Genomic DNA, 22623 nt, shown 5'->3' with positions numbered 1-22623 from the left:
TTATGAAGCAGCTGGTTACCACAATGAGCAAGTACGTGTGCAGTCCTTACGATACTCAGCGGATCGCCTCAACCGGTTTCTATGCGCATCTGGTACCCTTGCAGCCCAGCGGTGAAACTGCATCTGTGGTAATGCTTAATCTTAACTCGTCACTGAACGATCCGAATCCTTTGGTGCGTGGACTTAGCATCCGGGGCATGGCATACCTGGGCAGTCTCACTAAGCATAACATCGAAAAGTATTCGGAGGTGTGTCTCACTGCGCTGCTGAAGGGTATCGATGACTACAATCAGAATTGCTTCATCAATATTCCGCTGGACAGTATACGCGGCTTGTCGAAGGTACTACAAGTGATAGATCCGGAAAAGTTTGAAATGTTTCAAGTCTCACTGGCCATACGCATTAGGCCGTTCTTTGAAAACAACTCAACGGAACTACGGGAATCGGCGATTCTGCTGTTCGGGGATATGTGCGGCCAAAAAATTAGGCAAATATCTACTAACGTCGATGGAAGTGCAGAATCAATGCCATCACCGGTGTCGGAGTCGCTAATGGAACAATTAAAGGCGAACCTGTGCTGCCTATTGTTGCACCTGAGTGAGCAAGAAAGTATGATTGAACGTGCGTGTAAGCTTACGTTGAAAAATGTCTGCGCCCTCCTCAGCACCAGCAAGATGCGAACGCTTGCCCAAACACATCTGATGGAGCATGGCCAGCTGCAATATAATACATTTTTAAAGGATTTTTCCAAATTGATTGTAAGTACATGCCATTGATTGTGATGAAGAACATCATGCTAAGCTGCTTACCTATAAACTGATTATAATAATATTTGGTTTAAGGGAGAAGAATTGCAGGAATGGATCGGCGACTTCATCGATGCTTGCCTGCCGCTACTGCGCAGTCAATGGCCAGAAGTGCGGGGTAACGCCGCAATACTTATAGGTATGGTGTTTAATTTGATACTGAATGCACCTCACATTAGCACTAATCTAAATTTTCATTTCATTACATAAAAAAGGATTACTACACTGTCACAATCCAAACGTGAAGTGTAAGCCGATGGAATCGATTGGTAACAAGATCGCCGCGCTGCTGAAGGACGAATGTAAGGATGTGAAAGTAAGTGCTTCCGAAGCTTTGGGGTATATTTACGGTGGATTATAGTGATTGCCGTGTCGATGCGCTTCATACTATCAAGTTATAATAATCACAGGCACTTGAAGCCTTGATCTGGGATGATAATGTCGCTGTTTTGTTTCGCTGAGGCCTCACTTGATTAATATTAATAATATCAATAACCGCCTAGAATTACGCTTCGCTACAAGCCACCAGGAGAAGTATAATATTTTCGAATAAATGCTTAGAGGAGATTTCTTTATTTAAAAAACTCTCTACGTATCCGAAATTATACGATCCTGTTAAACCATGGGGAATTTAAAATGCAGAAAATAAATCGCAGTTAATGGTCGACATTATAATTTATGGATCGCGTGGCGCATACACTTCGTGAAGCTGTTAGCAAAGGATCCGCGCAACGGCTGGTGACACAATGGACCACCGTTGATATGCAACATCGTGTAGTCGACGCAATCGACTACTCCATCATTGTTACAGTCCGTGCCGTACTTCTCCATGTACAGATTGATTATACCAGTTGCACAGTTGTAGTTATTTGCGCAGTCTTCGAATGCACCCCTGCGCGTTGGCGTGTCATGCGGCAGCACAACCTGACCAGCATCCATCCAGTAGGCACGCGAAATAGAAAATGGGCCGCAGTACTGAGGATCAAATTTATCAATGACATGGTCTATAGAGAAGTTATCAATTTTGTCTCGTCTAGTACGCTTACCGTGTGTCTGCACTCTGTAACTTGTCCAGTGCATCCAGTGGATGCTTCGCAAATGCAACGGAAACAGGAGCTGTTGAGGTTTGATAGGAAAACCCCACTTATTGCCAAGGGCAATGCCAGCAACAAAATTGGGATCATCAGGAAACTGATTGGGCCGATGTGCGACGTGCTCGATCTAAAACTGTCTATGTTCAACTAGCTCAAACGCCACACTCGTTCGAGTGTATTTAAAGATGCCAGCATACTGATTAGACACTATGTTAAGCCACAATACTAATTGTGTTAACTTTCAATATGATAGTGTATCAATCAAACTCTGGTCGCATGGCATGTGTGTGTATGTTTCTAGTCGTGGGTTGTTTGCATTCTCCGATGCGCTGTTATGTGATTGATCAGTGCACTGTGTCGGTAAACTAATGTCGTTAAAAAATTAACTACAACACTGCGATCCAATCATGGGTTGATTTTTGTTTTTTTTTATTCATAAATCGAATCGCTGATTTTGCGTTTCTAGCATAACTTCAAACCATCCGTAAAGTATTAAAGTGCGTGAGGGCTAAACATAATCTGTACGGTACCGGTCTCCCTATCTTGTTGCTCTACAGATCGGACTCCACCCCGGTGTCTAGAAAGTCGCGGAGCAGTGTGCCCACCTTCAATGGGAACAGCCGAATGGTGGTGTTGAGATACAAAAGATACTTTGGGATGGATACCTCCTCCAGACCGCGTCGCTGTCCTTCAATAATTGCGGCCGCCGCCTCTGCTGGCTTAACCAGGCGCATCAAGTTGGGAAAGCGCATGCGGGGCTTCTTGCAGAGTCCCGTGTCCACCATGTACGGGTAGACAGTTGTGAAGCGGATGTTGGGTTTTCGGGCATCCTGCCGCAATTCCTCCGCCAGTGCTTCCATGATACCACGAACGGCAAACTTGCTGCCACAGTACGGGACGAGGTTGTTCAACCCGCACAATCCGGCTACCGATGACAATGCCACGATGAAGCCACGATTCTTTTCGATCATGCCCGGCAGAAAGCTTTGCAGAAGCTGCGAACGGCGGTAGCATAGGGTTTACAATTCCAATTCGGTCTAGAAACTGCGTGAATAAACTCACCCAGAAGTGCGCCATGACGTTGATTTCAAACGTTTTGCGAATTTCGCCTTCAGTCTGCTGTAGCAGTGGGTGGGTGGGCATGATGCCAGCATTGTTCACCAGAATCGTCACGGTACCTACCTCTTGTTTCACCTTCTCCGCGGTTTCCATAATCTGCTGATGGTTAGTTACATCGCATCTAGAACGATCGAAGAATAGCAATGGTGACATTCGTGCCATACGCGGCATTGTAACGCGTTCTACGTTGCAATGGGGGAGGTAGGGCACTCACACAAATCCGAAAGCATTCCCGCGCTGCTGCCGTATGGTGGCTACCGTGTCTGCATTCATGTGCTCGTTAATGTCCAGGCACACGACGGTTGCGCCGAGCTCGGCATACTGTAGGGCCATGCACTTGCCCATGCCGTGGCCGGCACCAGTAATGAGCACGACATCATTGTGAACGCTTTCAGCTGGTGGAGGCACCACAGAGCGAAACAGCGATTCGAGCATATAGTAGATCCATCGTATCAACATTACGACGATGTCGATGATGAGAATCACCACATTGTACATCTTCACGCCGGCATTTGGTGTACCGTTGCTGTAATTATTGGATTTTTTGAGGAAAGTGGAGCAAACATTATCGGTCAAACATGGAACACAATGGCATTAAAGTAAAAAAAAAGTAAGGCAAATATGTGTTATACCCAACACTGTCATCTTTCACCATTTATTTGCGATCTGCATCAACTGGGATACAAGTATGCAGGGTAGTAACGTAGTGACTTAAGTAATCAATGAAGTAGACTGACTCTGTAGCTTCGTACGTGCCTACAGGTCCGACTGGAGACCGGTGTCGAGCAGATCACCGAACTCCTGACCGACGCGCAGCGGGAGGTTACGGAACCAGGTGTTCAAGTAGAGTAGGTACTTGGGAATAGACGCCTCGGTTAGCCCGCGGCGCTGGGCATCAATAATGGCGGCAGCCGCATCGTCCGGCTTGACCATCTTTAGCAAACTCGGAAAGCGAGTGTAGGGTCGCTTGCATAGCCCAGTGTCAACCATGTATGGGTAGATGGTGGTGAACTTGATGTTGGGCTTAGTCGGATCCGCACGCAGCTCCTCCGATAGTGCTTCCATAATGCCGCGGACAGCAAACTTCGTGCCACAATATGGCACCAGGTACTTGAAACCGATCATACCAGCAATGGAGGACAGCACGACGATGTGGCCACGGTTCTGCTTCAGCATATCCGGCAACAGTGATTGAATGAACTGTAATAAACAATGGGGTCTACGCTAGAATCGAGTGTCTTCTCTCCTTTTTTACTCTCTCTCTCTCTCTCTCTCTCTCTCTTGGTGTATCTTATCTATACCCAAAAATGCGCCAACACGTTGATGTCGAAGGTTTTGCGAATCTCGGTCTCGGTCTGCTGGAGCAGCGAGTGCGTCGGCATGATACCAGCGTTATTGATCAGGATGCTCACGACACCAACCTGCTCCTTGATCTTCTTGCACGTGTCCACCACCTGCTGGCGGTTGGTCACGTCACAGCTGAAAGATCGGCACAAAAGCGCGCGGTCAGTTGGGCAGTGTCAAGCTGGATCTGGTTGAACGCAGGTTGGTCCTTACGTGAATCCGAATGCCTTGCCACCCTTCGCCGACTTGATATTGGCGACCGTTTCCGAGTTGGTCTTCTCGTTGACATCGACACACACGACGGTCGTACCGAGGGCGGCGTACTGTAATGCCAGGTTTTTGCCCATTCCGTGGCCGGCACCAGTAATCAGCACAATGTCGCCGCTTACGTCGCGAGCCGGTGGCAACATGACCATCTCAACAATACTTTTCACGGTGATGTACACCGACTTGGCAAGGAACACCAGCACGTCGAACAGGATTAACACGGCATTGTAGGCCACGACAGCCGGGTTGTTGCTTGTCTCGCTGCTCCAAATAGCGGCCGCATCGTGTAGTGGGTAGATTGGAGTGATGTTTTCGATTATAGGATAGTCGTTCCGAACTACCACCTCCACGACCGTCTTGGGACATGCATATGACGGCCATGTAAGCATACAGCACAACATAGAATCACTGAAACACTGACATACACATAGCATATACACTGTAGCACACCAGTCACACTCATGCGATCATGATGGAAGTACACGGACGGGCGAATGCAACATTTGACATTGCATATCACATTGCAAAACAATAGCAGAACAGTAGAGGGACGTACCGATGCAGATGATAGCGATGGGTGATGGAATAAACCTGGGATTTGGTAACAAATGGCAAATAAGTGCAGTGTTTGGTGCCTAAATGTGTCCGGTAAGGCAAGGGAACTTAGCATCGTGAGCATTGGCTTCATTCCCCGTTTATAACGTGCTCGCATGCCTGTAGGGTAGATAAAGATTACATATCCCCTCAGCTCACTCCGCAAAGTAGGGAAAGGGACTTATCGTCCACATGAACGTATAAACTTGAACTTTGATCGTTATCGGGTAACGCACTTACCCCTTGATTTGACTTATCTTCGCTTGTTGTGCCCACGGTTGGCTGAGCCTGACGGCCCACTGATGCCGTTATACCGAGGATGAAAATAGGCAAAGCGTCGGATGGAATTCAAATTGGCCGCATGCGACACTATTATTCTACCTTTTGCTGGCTATGTTATACACGCGGTCGAATCGAACCGAATGCTCATTATGCCGTTTGTTGATTGTTTTTTTTTTTTTAGAAAAAACTGCCAATTCCCTGACCGAACTAGTCAGGTATTTACGTAATGAAAGATCTAAAATGATGAAGATGTTTAGCGACTGACGAATGACAACAGACAGTACGAACACTAACAAGCACGAATAACAGCACGGGGCCTGGGTTCACTTACTCTTGTTGCGGCATTTTACAAGCTTTTCCAGTATTGTAAAAGCCAAGAATCGCCGATTGATTGCTGGAGGACGGTGTTGGGTGGCGATTGATCGAGCTGGATGACCGCGGTGGAGCGGAGATCAGAGCAGAGCAGAGCAAAGCTACTACAAGAGTTCACCCGCGATTACCAGGCGTGGCGAAACACAAGGGCAGCGTTGACCGACTGATCGCCTACAAGCAACCAGCGGTTGCGTTTATTGTTGCAACGAAAAGCCTTCGCGCCCCTGCCAGCTGAGTAAATTCCCTGGATTAGCGGGTCGCGCTATCCGGCGTCTTCGTTCCGTCGATAGTGATTTCAAGAGCGTTCGCCGCGTCACGGTGACTGGCACTGCTCTGGTGGTCGACGACGATGAGGGGATGAAGAAGCAGGAGGGTCACAGCGATAGTCTTGTAGTGGCAAGAGCTATGTAGGCACCAGAAACAGTATCACTACACACCGAACGGACCGAAGTATATGTAATATGGACACACAAACCAGCCAAACACTCTCTCTCGAGCACACGCTAGGGTGGTCGAAGGCTTATCAGAAACCGATAGTCAACCCCATGGCATGGGGAGTTGGTTATCAGCGCTAGGGTAGGGAGCGGCCTTCGTGCGGGCTCGATTAGCAACACGGACGAGGTGAAAGGTCAACTGTAATCTACTGGGCCTTCGCCTCTTGCTTCACCGGGTAGAAAGCACAATTGAAGAACAGAGCACGGAGACGTGCTGTTCCCAGGCACAAGAAGGAGCCTACACGAATTCAAATGACTATGGGGCCCAGCGGTACAGGGCTAGACTTTCAGAACAGCCTCTAATTGCGGTGTATGTGCAGCGTCTCGCTCGCTGCTTCCGAACGGCTGATTCCCGCGATTCGCAACTTGCAACAAGTGGCTATATCTGTGCTGCGCTACGATCAATCGCACCACTCCAACAGAACGTGGCAATCACTTAAGATACACTGAGCTCCGTAGCGCCGCTTCGGTGTTGTTTTTAACCGTTGAAGAAGCGTGTGACAAACAGTTCGCAAAAACTACCGTTCCCCACCCCCTGCCATGACTTTGGCCCTTTGATCCGTCTGTCGATTCCGCCGCGAACCGAGGCTGCGACACGACGGACCGCCGCTATTCGTAGGCTTTTTGCTCGTCGTTGTAACGCGTCGCCGTAGCGAGATAGCGAACCGGTTGTCGGTTGGAGGATATCGAGTTTTACGTTGCCCCCCGGGCCTAGTGCCGGCGAAGAGATCGGTGAATGTACCCAGAGCTGAACAACCTGAGGTCTGTTCGCAATACAAACCACCTGCAGAAGGATAGTGGCCACTGGCCAAAAATTGTTCTAGGGATCCAGTCCCCCGACGCACTTGTACCTTTCTGTGTCGATGGGGTTTTGGGATTCTGGCGTGGTACACTGAATATAAACCCCCATCCGGGGGGAAGAATTCAATGCAGTCATTGCTGCACATAGAACGGAGGCTTCTAGACGGACCAGTCCGCAGCCACCATACATGTTCAGAACAAACACATCACAAAACGGAAAACCGTTGCCGTCACTTCGCCTTTAATTGATTTGCCTTCCAAGGAAAAACGCACATTTCTACTGTAGCACGCTGCTCGCAGGGTATAAAAGTGCGCCATCATGTGCACGACCCATCAACATCACAACGCCACCACCTCCGCCGAACGTATTCACAAAGTAAATAGCACACCTCCACTACATGATGACGAAAGTGGGTGAGGGTGGTTGGAAGGGGATGAACATGGCGGGCACATACGGTTTCAAGGTGAACCGCCTTTGGGCCATCCGAATATTTCATTGCCCGGCCACTTCTCTTCGGCTGTCTGCAGCTCTAGCGCCGTCCGTAAGCCTGGTATCTCAGCAAGGTTGACCGACCTTAAGAGCGAATGCGGAATGTCTATGTGGAAGCGTCTTGAAGGTCATGCAGTGCTTCAATGCTGTGGTTGTTGTTGCCATTACCCCCACCGTGAGATAGAGAGATTCGGACGAACTGCTGCCTCCCCTGCCCGAGCTATTCGGATCCTCAAGGTTAGCTACCTTAGAATCGGATCGCTAGGCTAAGCGATCGATCGACTGACCCAGTGTGGGGCCAGGGCCTTGAGTAGCTTTTACTCGCTACTCGCATCCGTCCCGAGCCCCTCCGGGTTGTCCTGGCGAAGATGGCCAGTCGGCGGATTAAAGGTTTCGCTCGGCAGCCTCTGTCAATCCACGGCTTTGTCCGAGAACGCCTGCTACGGACCTCTTTCGAAACAACTAGATCAATCGATAGTAGATACAACTTTCAGAAAGATGCTCGCCGTTCTCAACTGTTCGACGACCACACATGATAGTACAACGAGCACTGACTGACTGTGTTCCCCGTTTCGAAATCTCATTGCCACCCCGGTCGTAGCCACCATCGGCACCAGAATCGAACGGACGGGAGATGCATAATTAATCGTTTCAAAATTATAGGCCACATTTGCCGTCCATCAGCCAGGTGGCCCCGTTGCTGCGACGGGGGTGCACAGTCGTGTCGGTACTAGGTTAGCTTGGCTTTTTTGTAATTGCTTTGGTAAACCAGATCTCTAACACGCTTCTAGCCAACCTCAATGCGCTGGCAAGCAAGCTACAACCGATCAATCCGTCAACAATATGCGACTTGCCAACAATATGATGGAACCATATACAATTGTGAGGCAGTGGGGGTCTATTACTTACCGATCGACTATGCCCTCGTCACCCGCTGGCTCGTTGACTGGTTGTCGCGTGGTAGGTCGGGCCGGAATGGCGCTGCTCATATTATTAATGAATTGCCTGTACAGTGGTGATGGAGAAGCAATAGAGAACACGTAGGCGAAGTGTCACGATTAATAGAGCACGGTATCGCTACTGATGCTCCTGCTACTGGGTGCTTCTACTGCTGGTCTACGTATACAGGTCGACTGTAGCAGTGGAGGGGGGGGGGGGGGGTTCAATGGGCAGTTCAAGAGCGAGCAGACACCACAACAACTTCTCTCCATTGAGTACATCTCGATTGTGGTAACGTTGTAGGAACGCTAATGGTGATACGACGAAAATCATCCTCATTAACACCATCACACGAGGCTAACGGGAGAAGGGTGAATTTTGTTTTTGTGTGCGCGTGCGTGTGTGTGTGTGTGTGTGTGTGTGTGTGTGTGTGTATATGATATTATCTCAAGAATTTGTAGACCGCCGCCAACCTCTGGTATACGACCTTCTCTAACGCTTCATTCTCTACCCGCCCCCAATACCCCTATTCCACTGCAACTGTGTCGGCGTAACGAACAGAGTGTCGCAGTGTACTACGATTGATTACTGGGCATCCATCCATCGCTGCAATGCTTCTAGATCACTCTGATTCCCTTAGCTCCCACGTGATCCGGCTGACTGGTGAAGCGGAGCGGGGTTCCTATTTCGGGTGCCACCCCCTCCCACGGGTGCCCAGCGACGCCCGGGATTGATTTCATGTCGCTCGCAAGCCCCCCCCCACCCCTCCCCGACCTTCTCGCTGGGCGTGACAGCGTTGCACACCGTTGATAGAAGTAGCATCAGCAGCAAAAGAACCGGTGCGGTATGATATGTATCGATATTAACAGGCGAACATACCTATCACTACGGAACACCGAGATTGCATTGTCGATGTTGTCATCCTCTAGAATGTTCATGGTGGTGTAAGGCGCCCCGAACAGCTAGTGCACTGTGAGTCGTTTTTTCAGTTTTTTCCTGTTGTTTGATGGGGCGCCTTGCGGGGTGGGGGGATGGACTCAGGAGAGATTGGTTGAAACCTATTCCACTAGTTAAGAACAGAAAAAAGGCAGGAGTTCAGGTGAGGTTCTGCTGCTTCTGTTTTATAGTCGCCGCGACACTGACGTGGTTGAGGATGGCGGCGCGCGTTGTTGGGTTTTTTTTTGCTTTCCGTCCGGTCCGGTTTGTCCGTCCGTCCAGGATTCCTGCAACTTTCCTTTGCTGTAGCAAACCAACACGCGTGACACACACACAAATGCTTTACGGCAAAGACAGAGAGGAAGGGTGCGCACCAGCGCTTACAACTGGGCACAAACAAAGGCGAAACTGGGCTCAGGACACGACTCAGCAAAACACACTCTAGGCGGCAGCGCACCGGTACACACGGGAGACAGGGAAACGCGCGGTTGTGATAAATATGGGGTACTACACGGTGGTAAGTGAGTGACACGCGCACGCCGTGGCCGAAAGTCAGTGATGTCAGTCCACACCGGTTAATGGCTAGAACACAACTAACCTCAACAGCGCCACTTCGAATCGTTGTGAAGAGTGCCCGCACTGGACGCTGCTACACGCTTGCTTTTCTCCGAGACCTACTGGCCCCTCCATTCGTCCCACCTTAACCTCCCACTCCCTCACCAGAAAAGTCGGTGTGGTCCAGTACCAGCTGTGCGGTTCGGTTCAATCGCACCCTCATTCCGCGTCTCCTATTTGGCCTCTGGACCTCCATTACACGCGCGCGGGCGAAGCACGCGAAGGAGAGCAATTTGTCTATACAAATACGACATCCCCTCCCTTACCGTACCAACGTCCTTGTTCGTCGTTGCTCTGCCAAGCTGCTGCTGCTGTTACTCTTCGAGGCCGCAGTCCAGCGCTTCTCCTAGCAAGCGCAGCACCGATCGAAGGGCGTGCATTTGGAATGGCCCTATGCCGTGCGTGATCGTGTCACGGATCATCTCCACGTCGTGCAAATCTTCAGCTTCATACCATGAGTAAAGAAGGAGGGGAGGCGAGGGCTGGGTTCATGCAGCGCTACGCGGGCACTGACCGTGGCGTTACTGTGTTACTCTGTATACATCTGGGGCATTGGACGAGGAGGCGAAGGAGGAAAAGAGGAGAGTGCAGGTTGGGCTTTTTGTTTCCAAACGACCGTGACCTCATACCCTTGAAGGCCTGACGGAAGCGCCAAACTGGCCAAACTGCTTCACTTAATGATGGCTGATAATTGGTCGTCACATGTTAGGCGCTAGGCAGAGCAAGACGTGACGATTGCGGCAAAGCTAAAGCAAAACAGTAACCGAACAGAGAATGCGTTCTGGGTAAACAGCAGCAACAGCATCAACAACAACAGCAATAGAAGCGACAACGAAATAGCCAATAATGGAAGAACGGCCAGGGTTCACTCACCTTTCGACGATCCAGTGTACGCTCCACACGCAATGTACCTCGATTTCTACAAACCATCCACCCACAGGCTTACTGCTCTCTCAAGATTATCAGAACACACACATACGCGTGCGCGCGGGCGCCCTTGATGGGGTCGCAAAGAATCATTGTGCTAGCGGAGCTGGTTAACTCTTTCTTCTTGCTTAAGTGCGATTTCTACAAACGTGAAGCGTGCGTTTGCTTCGCTGCTTCACCTTTCCGGCTCTCGCAAAACCTTGTCCCAACCCGCACCCCGTCCAAGGTCGGCAAGCTTTCTAGCGGCCGGTTCCAGCGGAAAAATGTCAAACACAAGATGAGGAAACAGTTGAGGAAGCCACCCCACCCCCCACCAACCCCCCTTCCAATACCATCATGCGACGCAAAACCGCGAATCTTTGATGACCGAACGACGACAACGCTAGGCTGGGCTGCGCGCGATCTTGAGCGCCAAAACCCTTGACCATCCAACACGGATGGAGCACGCGAAGCAGGAAAGAAGGAGGTCATGAGGATGGAACCAAACCGAATTAACAAGTCGTTTGCACAGAGGTGCTATCAGTATTATGGTTTATTTATTTGGTTGCTTACATTAATTCTTTCCACCAGCAGCAGCTGAATGTGGAACTGGGTCGTTTCAAGGTTAACATGAGTAAGGGGTGAATGGCACCAAGCGGACGCGGTTGCACTTCTAGCCAAAAATGGAAAATACTGCTGCTGCTGCTGCTGCTGCTGCTGCTGCTGCTCCTGGTGCACGTGTCCTGCGTTCTGTGGCATGTTCTTAGTTTACGGTTCCTCCTGAAGCCGCTATAGACACGAGATAGATATACGCAGATAGATAACGCAATAACCGACAGGCTAGTGCAGTGGGCAAATGTGTAGTGCTCTGCGTCGTGGCCACTGAAGTTCCGATACACATCTCGCTATCTACAAGGCCAAACGCGTTCCGTTCCGTATTTATAACGGTCTGGTGGAGCCTGTTTATCCGGTCCTGGGTCGCTCACGGTCATATGTGTGTGTCCACCATTGGTACCTGGTGTGCTCCTTAGTTCGAATCCTCCTGGCTGCGAATAACGAGAGCCATGCAGATATATCAGGTATATGGAGACAAATGATGGACCAAAAGCAAAAAATCGAGTGTGAAGGGGGCTGGTTTAAAATCACAATACGTTCACTAACGCATACACTAGACGTCACAGTAAAGAATTTCACAGGCAGCTATATCACATTTAGCTAGTCTAAGCTATGTATGCCGTACGTAGTAGTAGTATGTCGTACGCGTGTTGTACGATGGTACGAAGCCAGGGTTCTCAGTCGATGTGAGGCTACTAAATTGGAAAAGGAAGGATAATCGGAGGTAGGCACATAGTAAAAGCAGTAGTAGTAGCAAGCGGCTAACACAATTGCCTGGACATTGTCATACGACTGACACGTGGTTTAGGGAAATAGTATAATACATATGTCCACTGGTGAAATTCCCTAAACAATAAGTGCAACATATTGACACCACAATAAATTCATAGTACTAGATTGCTCAGTTCCGCTGTTTAGTGATCGCTTGGTGAAGCTCCCCATAGAACAGCAAGGCCTACTAGTATGTCGGGAGATGCAGGCATGCTTAAGCCATCATCTTGAGAACTTCCCTCAACGTTTACTAGCCGCAGCGATGATTTGTCAGTTAGTCTCGTAGTAAGATAACGATTTTTGAGAAAGGCATCGATGTGGACTAATGACGATATATGGCTAAAGTTTTCTATCGCAACAGTGCAACAGAAAAGGAGAGAGATGGATAGAAAGAATGAAAGAGAGAGAGAGAGAGAGAGAGAGAGAGAGAGAGAGAGAGAGACAGAGAGAGAAGGGGAGAGGGGGGAGGGGGCGAGATAGCAATGTACAGCGGCTAAAAAAGAGTAGCACTATCGACAGTAAGCGGCATACGGCGCTAACAGTTATTCTAAAATATAGGTACGATTGAATACTGGCTACTGGCAGTTACCTCGACCGTTGGGATGCTGTGTGTTACTTGCAAGATGCTTTGTTCTGAGTGAATATCCACTCCCTTAGCGAGATCCGCACTGATCTAATGTAACAAGGTTTGCTTGTCATATCTATCGACCAAGGTTCAACTACATTCGATTCGCGTACGTTTTTGTTAAAATTGTCGACAAATACGTTATCGCAAAATGTTCTGAAACGCGGTTCGTGTGTTTGTATGTGGGTGTGTGTGGTGTGTGTTTTTGTATCCGCGTTTTGTGGAGAGCCAAAGGAATGACCAACAAATCAAAATTTATCGACGATCATCGACACTAGCAAAGAAAAACAAATTCAGAAATTACGCTTGCAAGGTTGACAGGAAGGACATTGTGGCGCGATCCGATGGCAAACACTGTCCAAACGCTTCTAGCAGCAGCGGTTCCTCGGCGATCGCCTCTTGGTAATCCTGAAACGAGATCTGCAAAAGCATAAGCAGCATAAGGTCGTGCGCCGGTGGCGTGAAGCCCAAGCGTGATCGCAGCGGCTCACCTTGCCGTCTTTGTCCATGTCGAGCTTGCGCAGCGCGATCTCGACCAGGTCCTTGACGCCTTCGTCCGGATCCTCGTCCTGCGGTTGCTTGATCAGGCAGTTGCGGAGCAATGCGAACATCTCGTCCTTCGTGATGAATCCGTCACTGTTGAGATCATACACGCGAAAGCAGAAGGCCGTCTTTTCGGCCTGTGATCCCTTGAGAAAGGTTGACAGCCCCATCAACCAACCCTCCAGCCGAATCGGCAGCCCTTCGTAGCCCTTTTCCCACGCGCAGAAGATGCGCTCCATCAGCGTCTCCTCCGTGACGATGTCGAAGGTGCTGTGGAGCAGCTCGCGGAACACCGACCGATCGATGCCATCCATCGAGGAGCCGGCCTTCGCTATCATGCCCGGGTTGCTGACGGCGAGCGCCTTCGAGTTCATGCTGGCGTTCGCTACCAGCTTGCGGTAGATCTTGCACAGTGCCTCCACCTCCACTCTACCGTGAACGAGAACGAGAACGAAGTTGGTTATATATCCCCGATATAACCCGGTTCCCGAACTTTTAATACTGATAGGCTGCCTGCGACAAATTGCGAAACACTTGTTCGTGTGTGTGGCCCCGCCAAGACTGTGAAAGGTTACAATCAATCGCGCCGTGCTACCGGTAACAGATTGAAATGCTGTTTCCGTTTGAGAGCTGAGCTATAAAGTGCCTATCGTAACCGATGTCGCAATGTCGGTCATAAATAAGAAACAAATCAATAACCAATAGCAGCGACCAGCTTGGTCCCTCGGTTTAGGGTTAGATCCAATCATGCCCGAGCCTAGATATCTGGAACGGCATTAACTACGGTTACCACCTAGTTGTTAACTGCGTTTACAAAAACGAGGAGTGATTAACTATGAACTAACTAAAGTGTAAAGTGCAATTAACCGTCGCCTGTATGTTGCCGGCAGGAGCTCGATCATGTGAGTACTGTACTAGCTATACAACGATGCCTGGTACCTCGGATCGCTAGGACCACACACTTAGGGCACCGGCCATGGCACAAGAAAATTAGAAAAACTGAAATTGCAGTTCAAGTTCCTACACTGCCAGCATCAATGGGACGCCCAAAGTGTTATCATAGGAAGAGGAGTTTCTAATGATAAAAAGTTTCCACTACACCGACAGTGCGCAGAACATGCTGCCACTGCAGGCCCACTACACACGCATTCGAACGCACCACTGTGGCCAACGGCGGGCTATACCTACTTGAAGAAGTGTGTCCGCCGCTTGTACATCTCCAGCATCTTCGGGTTCAGCTTGCCGTTCAGCTCGTCCATCCTGGCCAGAATCTTGCGGTTATCGTGCGATATCTTGATCCTGGGCCCAGTCTGACTGTCCACTTGTGACTGGCGCTTGCTACCGCGTACGGACGCAGTTCTTCCGTATTGCTGCTGCTGCTGCTGGCTGCCGGAGCCAGTGGTGTTCCTTGTCTGGTCTCTCGACTGCCCCGATGCTCGTCTACCACTGGCCAGAAAGATGGAAACGCTTTTCATTATCATTGCCCCTCCTTTGGGGTTGTTGCCATTGTTGTTGTTATTGCTGCTGCTGCTGCTGCTGAATCCAGTCAGCTTTGTTGCTCCGGCTGCCGTCGCTGGCCCTTCATTCGCCCTCCTGACTTCAACTCCAACATGTTTACCCGGTGGGGGGGTTAGCGTATCCTTCGCCCACCCTGCTTTGCCGCTGCTCTTCGCCATCTGCCCGCTCTTACGCTCCAAAATGGTATCGCGCGCAGCAGAAGGTACGTTTTCGGCTGGTGCGTTTTTCTTTTTTTGTTTATTCTATTTTTCCGGTTCGGTCATACACCGTTCAATTGTGTGTGTGTGTGTGTGTGTGTGTGTGTGTGCGTGTTTAAGGCTCGCTATGGCGATATCCTGCGAACGGCGGCCTTTAACCCTTATATAAACTAATTTATGTATAACTGATAGTATGTACCGCTCAGGACGCGACAAGCGCTCGCGAGGCGCTTCGTGACGTTTGACAATCTGCCACGCTTTTCGGAGCACTTGCTGGTTATGATGGTGGTAGACTAGGCCTGTGATGACGAGCATAAAAAGGGCAAATTAGTATGATAAGCGAATGGCAATGGAGCGCAGTAGAGGTAGAAGAAGTTGTGCCGCCAGTTACGTCCTTTGGACCAGAAGCATCGTCCGGACTGCTCGTGGCACGTAGTGTACACCTTCGCTGCCACGCGCTACCCATTGTCGCTCGCTGTCAGCCAAAAGAAGCTGCCCCCAATCAGCTGGTCCCCTTTCCACCGATCCCTTCCCGCTGCATGGTGGTGCCGTGTCGTAAGCAGTGCCGCTCGGTTGGTCCATCAGCTGATTAGTGTCCTGGCAGCTGATTAGTGTTCGTTCGAAGCGATTTGACTTGGCGCTCAACATCTCGAGCCGCGCGCATCAATATACCCTCACACAAACACACATACACACTAGAGAACACACAACCGCTAGCTACGGTGCAGTCTGGTGGAAGCAGGTGGCATTTATTCGGCGGGAATCATTATCCCGCTTTATCCACTGATCCACTGACATTCGTCGAAGGACGCGTCAGCTGGCCAGGGTAAGGGCCTTTTGCTTTTTTCGTCCCCGCTTCCCACTTGTGCTCCTGATATGCAAGTTTGGCCAAACCCCCACCTCCCCAGAAAAAACTTTAAAACTCTTTTAGCGAGCGCGATAACCATGGAAATGGACGCTCGGGTGAATCAACATGCCCACTGGTGGTGCTGGCTATGGCTTACTGTGGACTTCTGCTTGGAAAAGGAAAGGGCGGAGCAAGGGTGGTACACAATTGTTTATTAATCGCGACGTAAAAATCACCTCTTAGCAGCGCCGGTAGGGCATGTTTGTGATGGGTTCTGCTGCTACTGCTGCTGCTGGTGTTGTTGTTGCCCAGAAATATTCTGCCCGCTGACCGTCAGCGTGTCGGCGTTGAGGCGACTGGTGAAACTAAACCGGGCGACACAACACAACTTTCCCCGATGATGAACAGCGTGACTGGGCCACCGCTGGGCTACCGCTCGAGCGCGCACTTGCGCGCGCGGGCTGGGGAGGACTATAAAGCGCCCGTAGCAGAGGAGGGTCCTCCAGAAATCTATAGCTCTATAAGCTCCTCTGGTGTGCGGGTCTTGTGTGTTTGAGCTGGTGTGTGGTTTATGGGGCAATAAGGGCCAGCGGCAAGGGGGGGGGGGGGGGGGGGTGAGAGCGTGAGTTAGCTGTACATAGGGAGGCATATTTGTGTGTCGAATCGTTGCCAGGACAATATAGATTTCACTGTCTCAGGGTCGAAGAGATGGGGTAAAGGACTACCTACCTTTGGCTTATTTTGTGGAAGGGTGGAGTGTATGATGGAAAGTTACACACAAGCGCGCGCGCGATGTACCAAGTGATCGCAGAATGTTCGGAGCTCGTAAACGGTTGGTTGGTTGGAGTTGTGCCGAGAGAGGAGCAATGCTAGAGCGTGCTGCGCGCAGAAGATAGGATTCCAGGGGATCCACACATGTCCGTGGCCGTGTGTGATAAGTGAATCCTGCTGGTTGATTGGAACTGACCGGTGTTGAGTTGATTGCAATAAACCATCACTTTATTATGATTCCTAACACACCCCTTTTACACCTTGACACGCCAAACCTGGACGTCAGATACGATCGCACGGAGAGTCAGGGTAGCAAAAAGGGCAGAGTGTGTGAGTGTGGGTGCGTGTTCGAGCGTTCGCCATCCTAATCCTTCTTCACGCTGGCCTTGATGAGCGACAGGTTGTTTTTCTGGAAGCACTGGAAGCCACGGAACGCCCAGTGGCACACGTTGCCGTCCGTGTTGCTGCCGGCACACTTGATGATCTCGGCGCGCACCTCGTCCGCGTCACGGCCATGCGCCAGCTGCACGACCAGGTTGTCCACGATCGGGCCGTTCGCGTCGTCGAACAGCTGCATCTTGTTGAAGATACACTTAATGTAGCACTGGGTCGTGTCGTCCTCCGGGAAGTTCCACGATTTGTACTTCTCCACCAGCTCGTCCGACACGCCGAGCGACTTGACGCACTCGGCCCGGTAGTTGAGCAGATCTTCGCGCGTCTGCACCACGAACTCGGCACTAACCTACAATGGGGCGAGCAATCGAGTCAGGCCGAGGTGATCAGATCAGGTGACAGCCCTCCAGTCTAAAACTGTCCGCGGGTCTTACCACTGCGAGCGTCAATGCGAGGATTGCGACGAACAGCTGCATAATGCTCCGATGATGGATGGTTGGTTCGTCGTTCGTGGACTGTTTTCACTTTAGACACTGGTGGCACACACAGCGATCCAACTGTGGTCAACTGCGAATTGCTGGTACGGCCGGCTGTGCATCGGCTTTTATAGATCACACCCCGGGACCACGAGGGGATCGGACCATGATGATTTACTTGGCCGTTTATTTATTGCTTGATAACCAGACTCTGACCATCCGAGTTGCGCCCGCGCTATCCTTTCACGTCCGCCCCTCCGTGCCTCGGTTACTCATCATACTGGCCATTTCTCTTCCCCATCCTCCTTCTTTCTAACCAGAACGCACTTTGGATTGAGACGCGCTTCCAGTTGATTTGATTACGCCTGGTGGAGGCTAAATTGGGTTGATCCCTTGGATGATTCTAGATGAACGGCCCTCTATTGTAGACATTGATATGTGTTCAACCGCTACCATTGACGGTAGCTGCTGATCAGCTGATCCGCCGGGAGGGCGAGTAGACGGTCACCGGCCGACCGTTGGTGTCGGTTAGTGATAATTCATTTGCTTTCCCTGCTTTGCTTTCTTCCTTTGTTACAGCTGAATATGGGACTACGGTTGATTACGGCAAGGCAACTGCCGTGGTAAGTGGTCCTGCACACACGAAGCTGTTTTTGGATCATTTCCCGATTGTCAGCAACAGCGGCGTCGGTGACGGCGGCGATCGGTGTAGAGTGGGCACATACAATCTATACAGCAAACGATTCTTAACTTTGCTCGCATGGCTGGCATCATAGATTGTACCCTCCAGTTATTCCTGGAGAGGAGGTCGGTGGGGTCTTTGATTCATGGACTACAAAAGACTACAAAACCATCAATTGATGCCTGCATCTTGGCGATACGAAGAAATTGGGCTCTCTCTCTCTCTCTCTCTCTCTCTCTCTCGCTCTCGCTCTCTCTCTCTCTCTCTCTCTCTCTCTCTCTCTTTCCTGCGCGACGACCCTATAGCCGAACTAATTATGCCCAGTAGTTAACAACATGTTAAATTGTCCCGCAACACGCCGTGGTGATTTTCTATGAAGGTTAGTTTGGATCATGCGCAGTCTGCTGCAGGTGACATGGAGCGTATATCGATTGCATAACCCCACAAAAAGGGGAGCCTAGCTCCGGGCCTTAGGGAAACATAAACACAGTGGCCAGTGTATCCTGAACCACGTTGCTTTTCGGGGGGAAAAGCTTTTCCCTGCACTCGTCGTCGTCATCGGGACAGCTGTCGACAGCTTCTACAATTAAAGCGTGGCAAAATTGACCGGAACATTACGCAGTGGTGGTGGTGTGATTCATCGAAGGAAAGGTATGGTGTTACAGGACGATATTGTGCGAGTGCAGCGGTCAATTGGTGGCCCAGTGATGAGAACGCACATTCCATATTGGTTCTTTCTGTTAACGATTGATAGTCGCCCGTACTGTACGGTACAAGGACGGTGATCTGGAACAAGTGAGACATAACATGGCGTCTTTGGGACACGAGAAAGCAAAAACAAAACTGAACAATGCTTGCAATCGCAATTCGCAACTTCGCAATTTCAGAAGGGAACCTTTGCTGTTGACGTGCATGCAAAGGAACACTAGTCATTGTTGTGTAATCAGGTACTCTTGGTTACTTTACGATCATACTGAGAGTAGTGCTTAGGTTCGTGCGTACGCATTTGAAGCTCGAAAGCTCCTTTTACAGCCGACTCGACGAAAAGGAGTGTGCTGAGCGGAAGCATACATCTTTACCACGGCTCCACCAATCGTCAAACTTATTTCTGCGAATCCAATCTCCTTCAACTGTCACACTGTTACTGCGCATGTGTGTTCATTCGTTTGGAGATGGATTGGAAAGGAAAGCTAATTTTCACCTGATCCAACTGATGGGGAAGAGGATGAGCAGGAGGAGTAGGAAGAGGATGATTTGGAGGAAAGGGAGTTGACGGAGGTTTAGTGGTAACCGAGCCGTTGTCTGTCCATCACACAGGTACCATGGCTTGCCCGTTTGCAAAGCATGTTTCCAGCGAAACGTTCCAGCGGCAGCCATCGATTGCCGAAGCACCTAACTGGAACCTGGATGAGGACCTGAGCGAGCAGGCAGGCGATGCGCTGACGCTGACGCACCTAAACGCCGCCATACAGCTGCTTACAGCGCCATCGGTGAGTGAGCATGCTTTTTAGTCAATTTGATGTTGCTGCTCGCACACATAAGTGGAAGTCACTATTCTGCCTCTGCTGCTTCCCTAACTCTCTCCCTCTTTCTTTTTCTATTTCTCTGTTTCGCTCTTTTTTCTATCTCAAGAACGAAAATGTGCATGAAGCACTACGATCCCTCATTAGCAAGTACAGCAACAGGTGGCCTGCATTGTCAAAGATGTAAGTGGCCTAATAGTCGTAGCTCTTCTATCGTGTATCATCGTATATCACTTCTGCTACTCCGCAGGACATGTGAACGGAATTCGCTGTCGAGCTACCCTCATTATGACTACCTCGCTGACATCCAGGACCAGCTCAACCACACTTACGGTACTGGTTCACCTTACGACCGACCGAGCAAATTTCGATCCTGGGGATTTTCGATAATATATTTTCGGTCTATCTTTCTTTCTCTCTCTCTCTCTCTCTCTCTCTCTCTCTCTCTCTCTCTCTCTCTCTCTCTCACTAACACACACACACACACACACATACTCTGTGCCACACTCTTTTCCTCTTGCTCAATCTTGCGAATACAGAGTCGGACGCGTGTGAAATACTCGTGTACCTTGGTGAGGAGCTCATACACACCGGGTGCGTGGGTGTGATAGAGCGAGCCTTTAAATGTCTCGGTTCGGATTTGCAGGAGTTTCTTGGCTCGCTGGACGGAGTGTACGATGTGCTGAAGCTGCAGGAGGAGGATGTCTCCGATACCGGGTTCGTGTGTGCGGGCGAGGGTGAGCTGATCTTCACCTCCGAGCGGCCCATTCTCTCCTGGTTGCTGCTGGGGTGCTTGAAGGCACTCAGCCGGCTGCTATTCGGCCAGGAGCCGGACATTAAGCTGGAACCGCTGCCTGGCGACACGCTCCGATACCGGTATTTGCTGCAGACGGAAGACCGCACTGTGGAACCGCCCGTCGTGCCGCTCTGCAAGCTGAATGCGCCGGGCGTCCGTGAAACTGTGTCGTTAGCGGCCAGTGATCTGAAGATTAGCAATCTGTTTTTCTGCGACGCATTCCCGTGGCATTTTATCATGGACGAGATGCTTAATCTAGTACAGATGGGGCAGGCATTTAGCCGGCTGTTCAAAAACCATGTCACGAGCGGGATGGTGTTGGCTGCTAGTACCGTGTTCCGGTTTAAGCGGCCCCGCGGACTCCAGCTTAACTTCCGCGAGATTGTCCGGCGCACCAACACTCCGTTCATGATTTCGCTGAGAGCGCCGCCCGGCCGACCCGACTTTTTCGCCAAGGGCTTAGAGATCAAGGGCCAGATGGTGTTTTGTCCCGAGTCGAATTCGCTGCTGTTTGTGGGCTCACCGTTCTTGGACGGGCTGGAGGGGTTGACTTGTAATGGGCTCTTCATCTCGGATATACCGCTACACGATGCGACCCGTGAGGTCATCTTAGTGGGCGAACAGGCCCGGGCTCAGGATGGGCTGCGGCGCCGCATGGACAAGCTGAAGAGCTCAATCGAGGAAGCGAACGCGGCCGTCATCAAGGAGCGCAAGAAGAACGTCAGCCTGCTGCAACTCATTTTCCCGGCCGAAATCGCCGAGCGGCTGTGGCTCGGCGCGCAGATCGACGCCAAAACCTACCCGGAAGTAACGATGCTGTTCAGCGATATCGTCGGCTTCACCAGCATCTGCTCGCGGGCCACACCGTTCATGGTGATCAACATGCTCGAGAACCTGTACAAACACTTTGACGAGCTGTGCGGCTTCTTCGACGTGTACAAGGTGGAGACAATAGGCGATGCGTACTGCGTGGCTAGCGGGCTACACCGGGCGAGCATCTACGATGCGCACAAGGTGGCGTGGATGGCATTGCGGATGATCGAAACCTGCACGCTCTACAACACCCATGATGGTCAGCATATTAAGGTAAAATCGGAGGGGGCACCTTACAACCAACACATTTCTAGTGTCCCTAGCGTGATCTGTAAACCGTGGCGTATTTTGTTTCAGATGCGCATCGGTATCCACACGGGCACGGTACTGGCCGGGGTGGTGGGCCGCAAAATGCCTCGATACTGTCTGTTCGGCCACAACGTGACCATCGCCAACAAGTTCGAGTCCGGTAGCGAGGCCTGTAAGATCAACATCAGCCCGACCACGCACGAGTGGCTCGTGAAGCATCCGGACTACTGCTTCGAGTTCGCAACTCGCAGCGTCTCGTGTATGCCTAAGGAGTTTACCGACTCGGCTGGCCTGACCTGTTACTTTCTCGAGGGTTACAAACACCCGACACTCAGCAATGATAGACCATTGAAGGAGCACATAGAGGAGGCGATGAAACAAACGCTGCGCGACACTAATGAGACCGTTACCGTAGAAATTAATTAAACAATTAACTAATGTCCTGTATTTCGGAACCACAATCAAACGGCGATAGGCTGGGCTAGAGTTAGAGAACGTGCCAGCGTGCCATTGATATTTATTGATGTTAGTAAATGTTGAACGTGGATAGAAGCATTCTCCTGCGGGCTATCGGTAAAATTCATTACTCCATACTCTTTCTATCTATATACATGATCTATTTCTAGCAAATCGTGATCGTGATGTTGACTTCAGAGCATTATATTTAAAGAATAAAACGGTGAAT

General features: G+C 50.5%; 6 protein-coding genes across 14 annotated transcripts in view; 2 read left to right on the top strand and 4 right to left on the bottom strand.

The window, feature by feature from the left end:
* Positions 1 to 1373, top strand: part of LOC126581613 (maestro heat-like repeat-containing protein family member 1) — a 25779-nt gene extending 24406 nt beyond the window's left edge. The window contains exons 6-8 of the mRNA XM_050245404.1: positions 1 to 758; positions 843 to 945; positions 1022 to 1373. The exon at positions 1 to 758 is cut by the window's left edge and continues 566 nt beyond it. Coding sequence (XP_050101361.1) covers positions 1 to 758; positions 843 to 945; positions 1022 to 1167 — 1007 coding nt within the window. The 3' untranslated portion in view covers positions 1168 to 1373. The remainder of the gene's footprint in view (positions 759 to 842; positions 946 to 1021) is intronic.
* LOC126581648 (head-specific guanylate cyclase) lies at positions 1020 to 22623 on the top strand. 4 transcript variants are annotated; one of them, XM_050245465.1, is made up of 6 exons: positions 1020 to 1122; positions 19815 to 19987; positions 20130 to 20203; positions 20271 to 20353; positions 20560 to 21902; positions 21987 to 22623. In XM_050245465.1, the coding sequence occupies exons 2-6, from the start codon at positions 19820 to 19822 to the stop codon at positions 22362 to 22364; spliced, it is 2046 nt and encodes a 681-aa protein (XP_050101422.1). In that variant the 5' UTR covers positions 1020 to 1122; positions 19815 to 19819; the 3' UTR covers positions 22365 to 22623. The 4 variants fall into 4 exon arrangements, with proteins under 4 accessions (XP_050101422.1, XP_050101432.1, XP_050101439.1 ...); XM_050245475.1 differs by lacking the exon at positions 1020 to 1122 and adding an exon at positions 8884 to 8973; XM_050245482.1 differs by lacking the exon at positions 1020 to 1122 and adding an exon at positions 18872 to 18876.
* On the bottom strand, positions 1349 to 2095 carry LOC126570568 (lysozyme 2-like). Its single transcript, XM_050228462.1, has 3 exons — positions 2090 to 2095; positions 1853 to 2047; positions 1349 to 1781 (listed from the first exon to the last, which is right to left on the bottom strand). Exons 1-3 carry the CDS (start codon positions 2093 to 2095, stop codon positions 1476 to 1478), a joined length of 507 nt encoding a protein of 168 aa, XP_050084419.1. The 3' UTR covers positions 1349 to 1475.
* Positions 2306 to 10116, bottom strand: LOC126581683 (short-chain dehydrogenase/reductase family 16C member 6). 6 transcript variants are annotated; one of them, XM_050245507.1, is made up of 6 exons: positions 9746 to 10116; positions 9482 to 9668; positions 8573 to 8668; positions 3234 to 3545; positions 2963 to 3140; positions 2306 to 2895 (listed from the first exon to the last, which is right to left on the bottom strand). In XM_050245507.1, the coding sequence occupies exons 2-6, from the start codon at positions 9538 to 9540 to the stop codon at positions 2452 to 2454; spliced, it is 1089 nt and encodes a 362-aa protein (XP_050101464.1). In that variant the 5' UTR covers positions 9541 to 9668; positions 9746 to 10116; the 3' UTR covers positions 2306 to 2451. The 6 variants fall into 6 exon arrangements, with proteins under 6 accessions (XP_050101464.1, XP_050101480.1, XP_050101472.1 ...); XM_050245523.1 differs by having other exon boundaries at positions 9482 to 9660; XM_050245547.1 differs by lacking the exons at positions 2306 to 2895; positions 2963 to 3140; positions 3234 to 3545 and adding exons at positions 3642 to 4219; positions 4321 to 4498; positions 4577 to 4891.
* On the bottom strand, positions 11679 to 15289 carry LOC126581674 (calaxin). The gene is made up of 4 exons (XM_050245494.1): positions 14802 to 15289; positions 13562 to 14042; positions 13375 to 13490; positions 11679 to 12105 (listed from the first exon to the last, which is right to left on the bottom strand). Exons 1-4 carry the CDS (start codon positions 15287 to 15289, stop codon positions 12087 to 12089), a joined length of 1104 nt encoding a protein of 367 aa, XP_050101451.1. The 3' UTR covers positions 11679 to 12086.
* LOC126581717 (general odorant-binding protein 99a-like) lies at positions 17153 to 17933 on the bottom strand. Its single transcript, XM_050245571.1, has 2 exons — positions 17774 to 17933; positions 17153 to 17688 (listed from the first exon to the last, which is right to left on the bottom strand). The coding sequence occupies exons 1-2, from the start codon at positions 17813 to 17815 to the stop codon at positions 17311 to 17313; spliced, it is 420 nt and encodes a 139-aa protein (XP_050101528.1). The 5' UTR covers positions 17816 to 17933; the 3' UTR covers positions 17153 to 17310.

Source organism: Anopheles aquasalis, chromosome X, assembly GCF_943734665.1.
Source record: "Anopheles aquasalis chromosome X, idAnoAquaMG_Q_19, whole genome shotgun sequence".
NCBI classification, from domain to species: Eukaryota; Metazoa; Arthropoda; class Insecta; order Diptera; family Culicidae; genus Anopheles; species Anopheles aquasalis.
The sequence above is the reverse complement of the archived record's forward strand: the minus strand, read 5'-3'. Positions and strand labels throughout refer to the sequence as shown.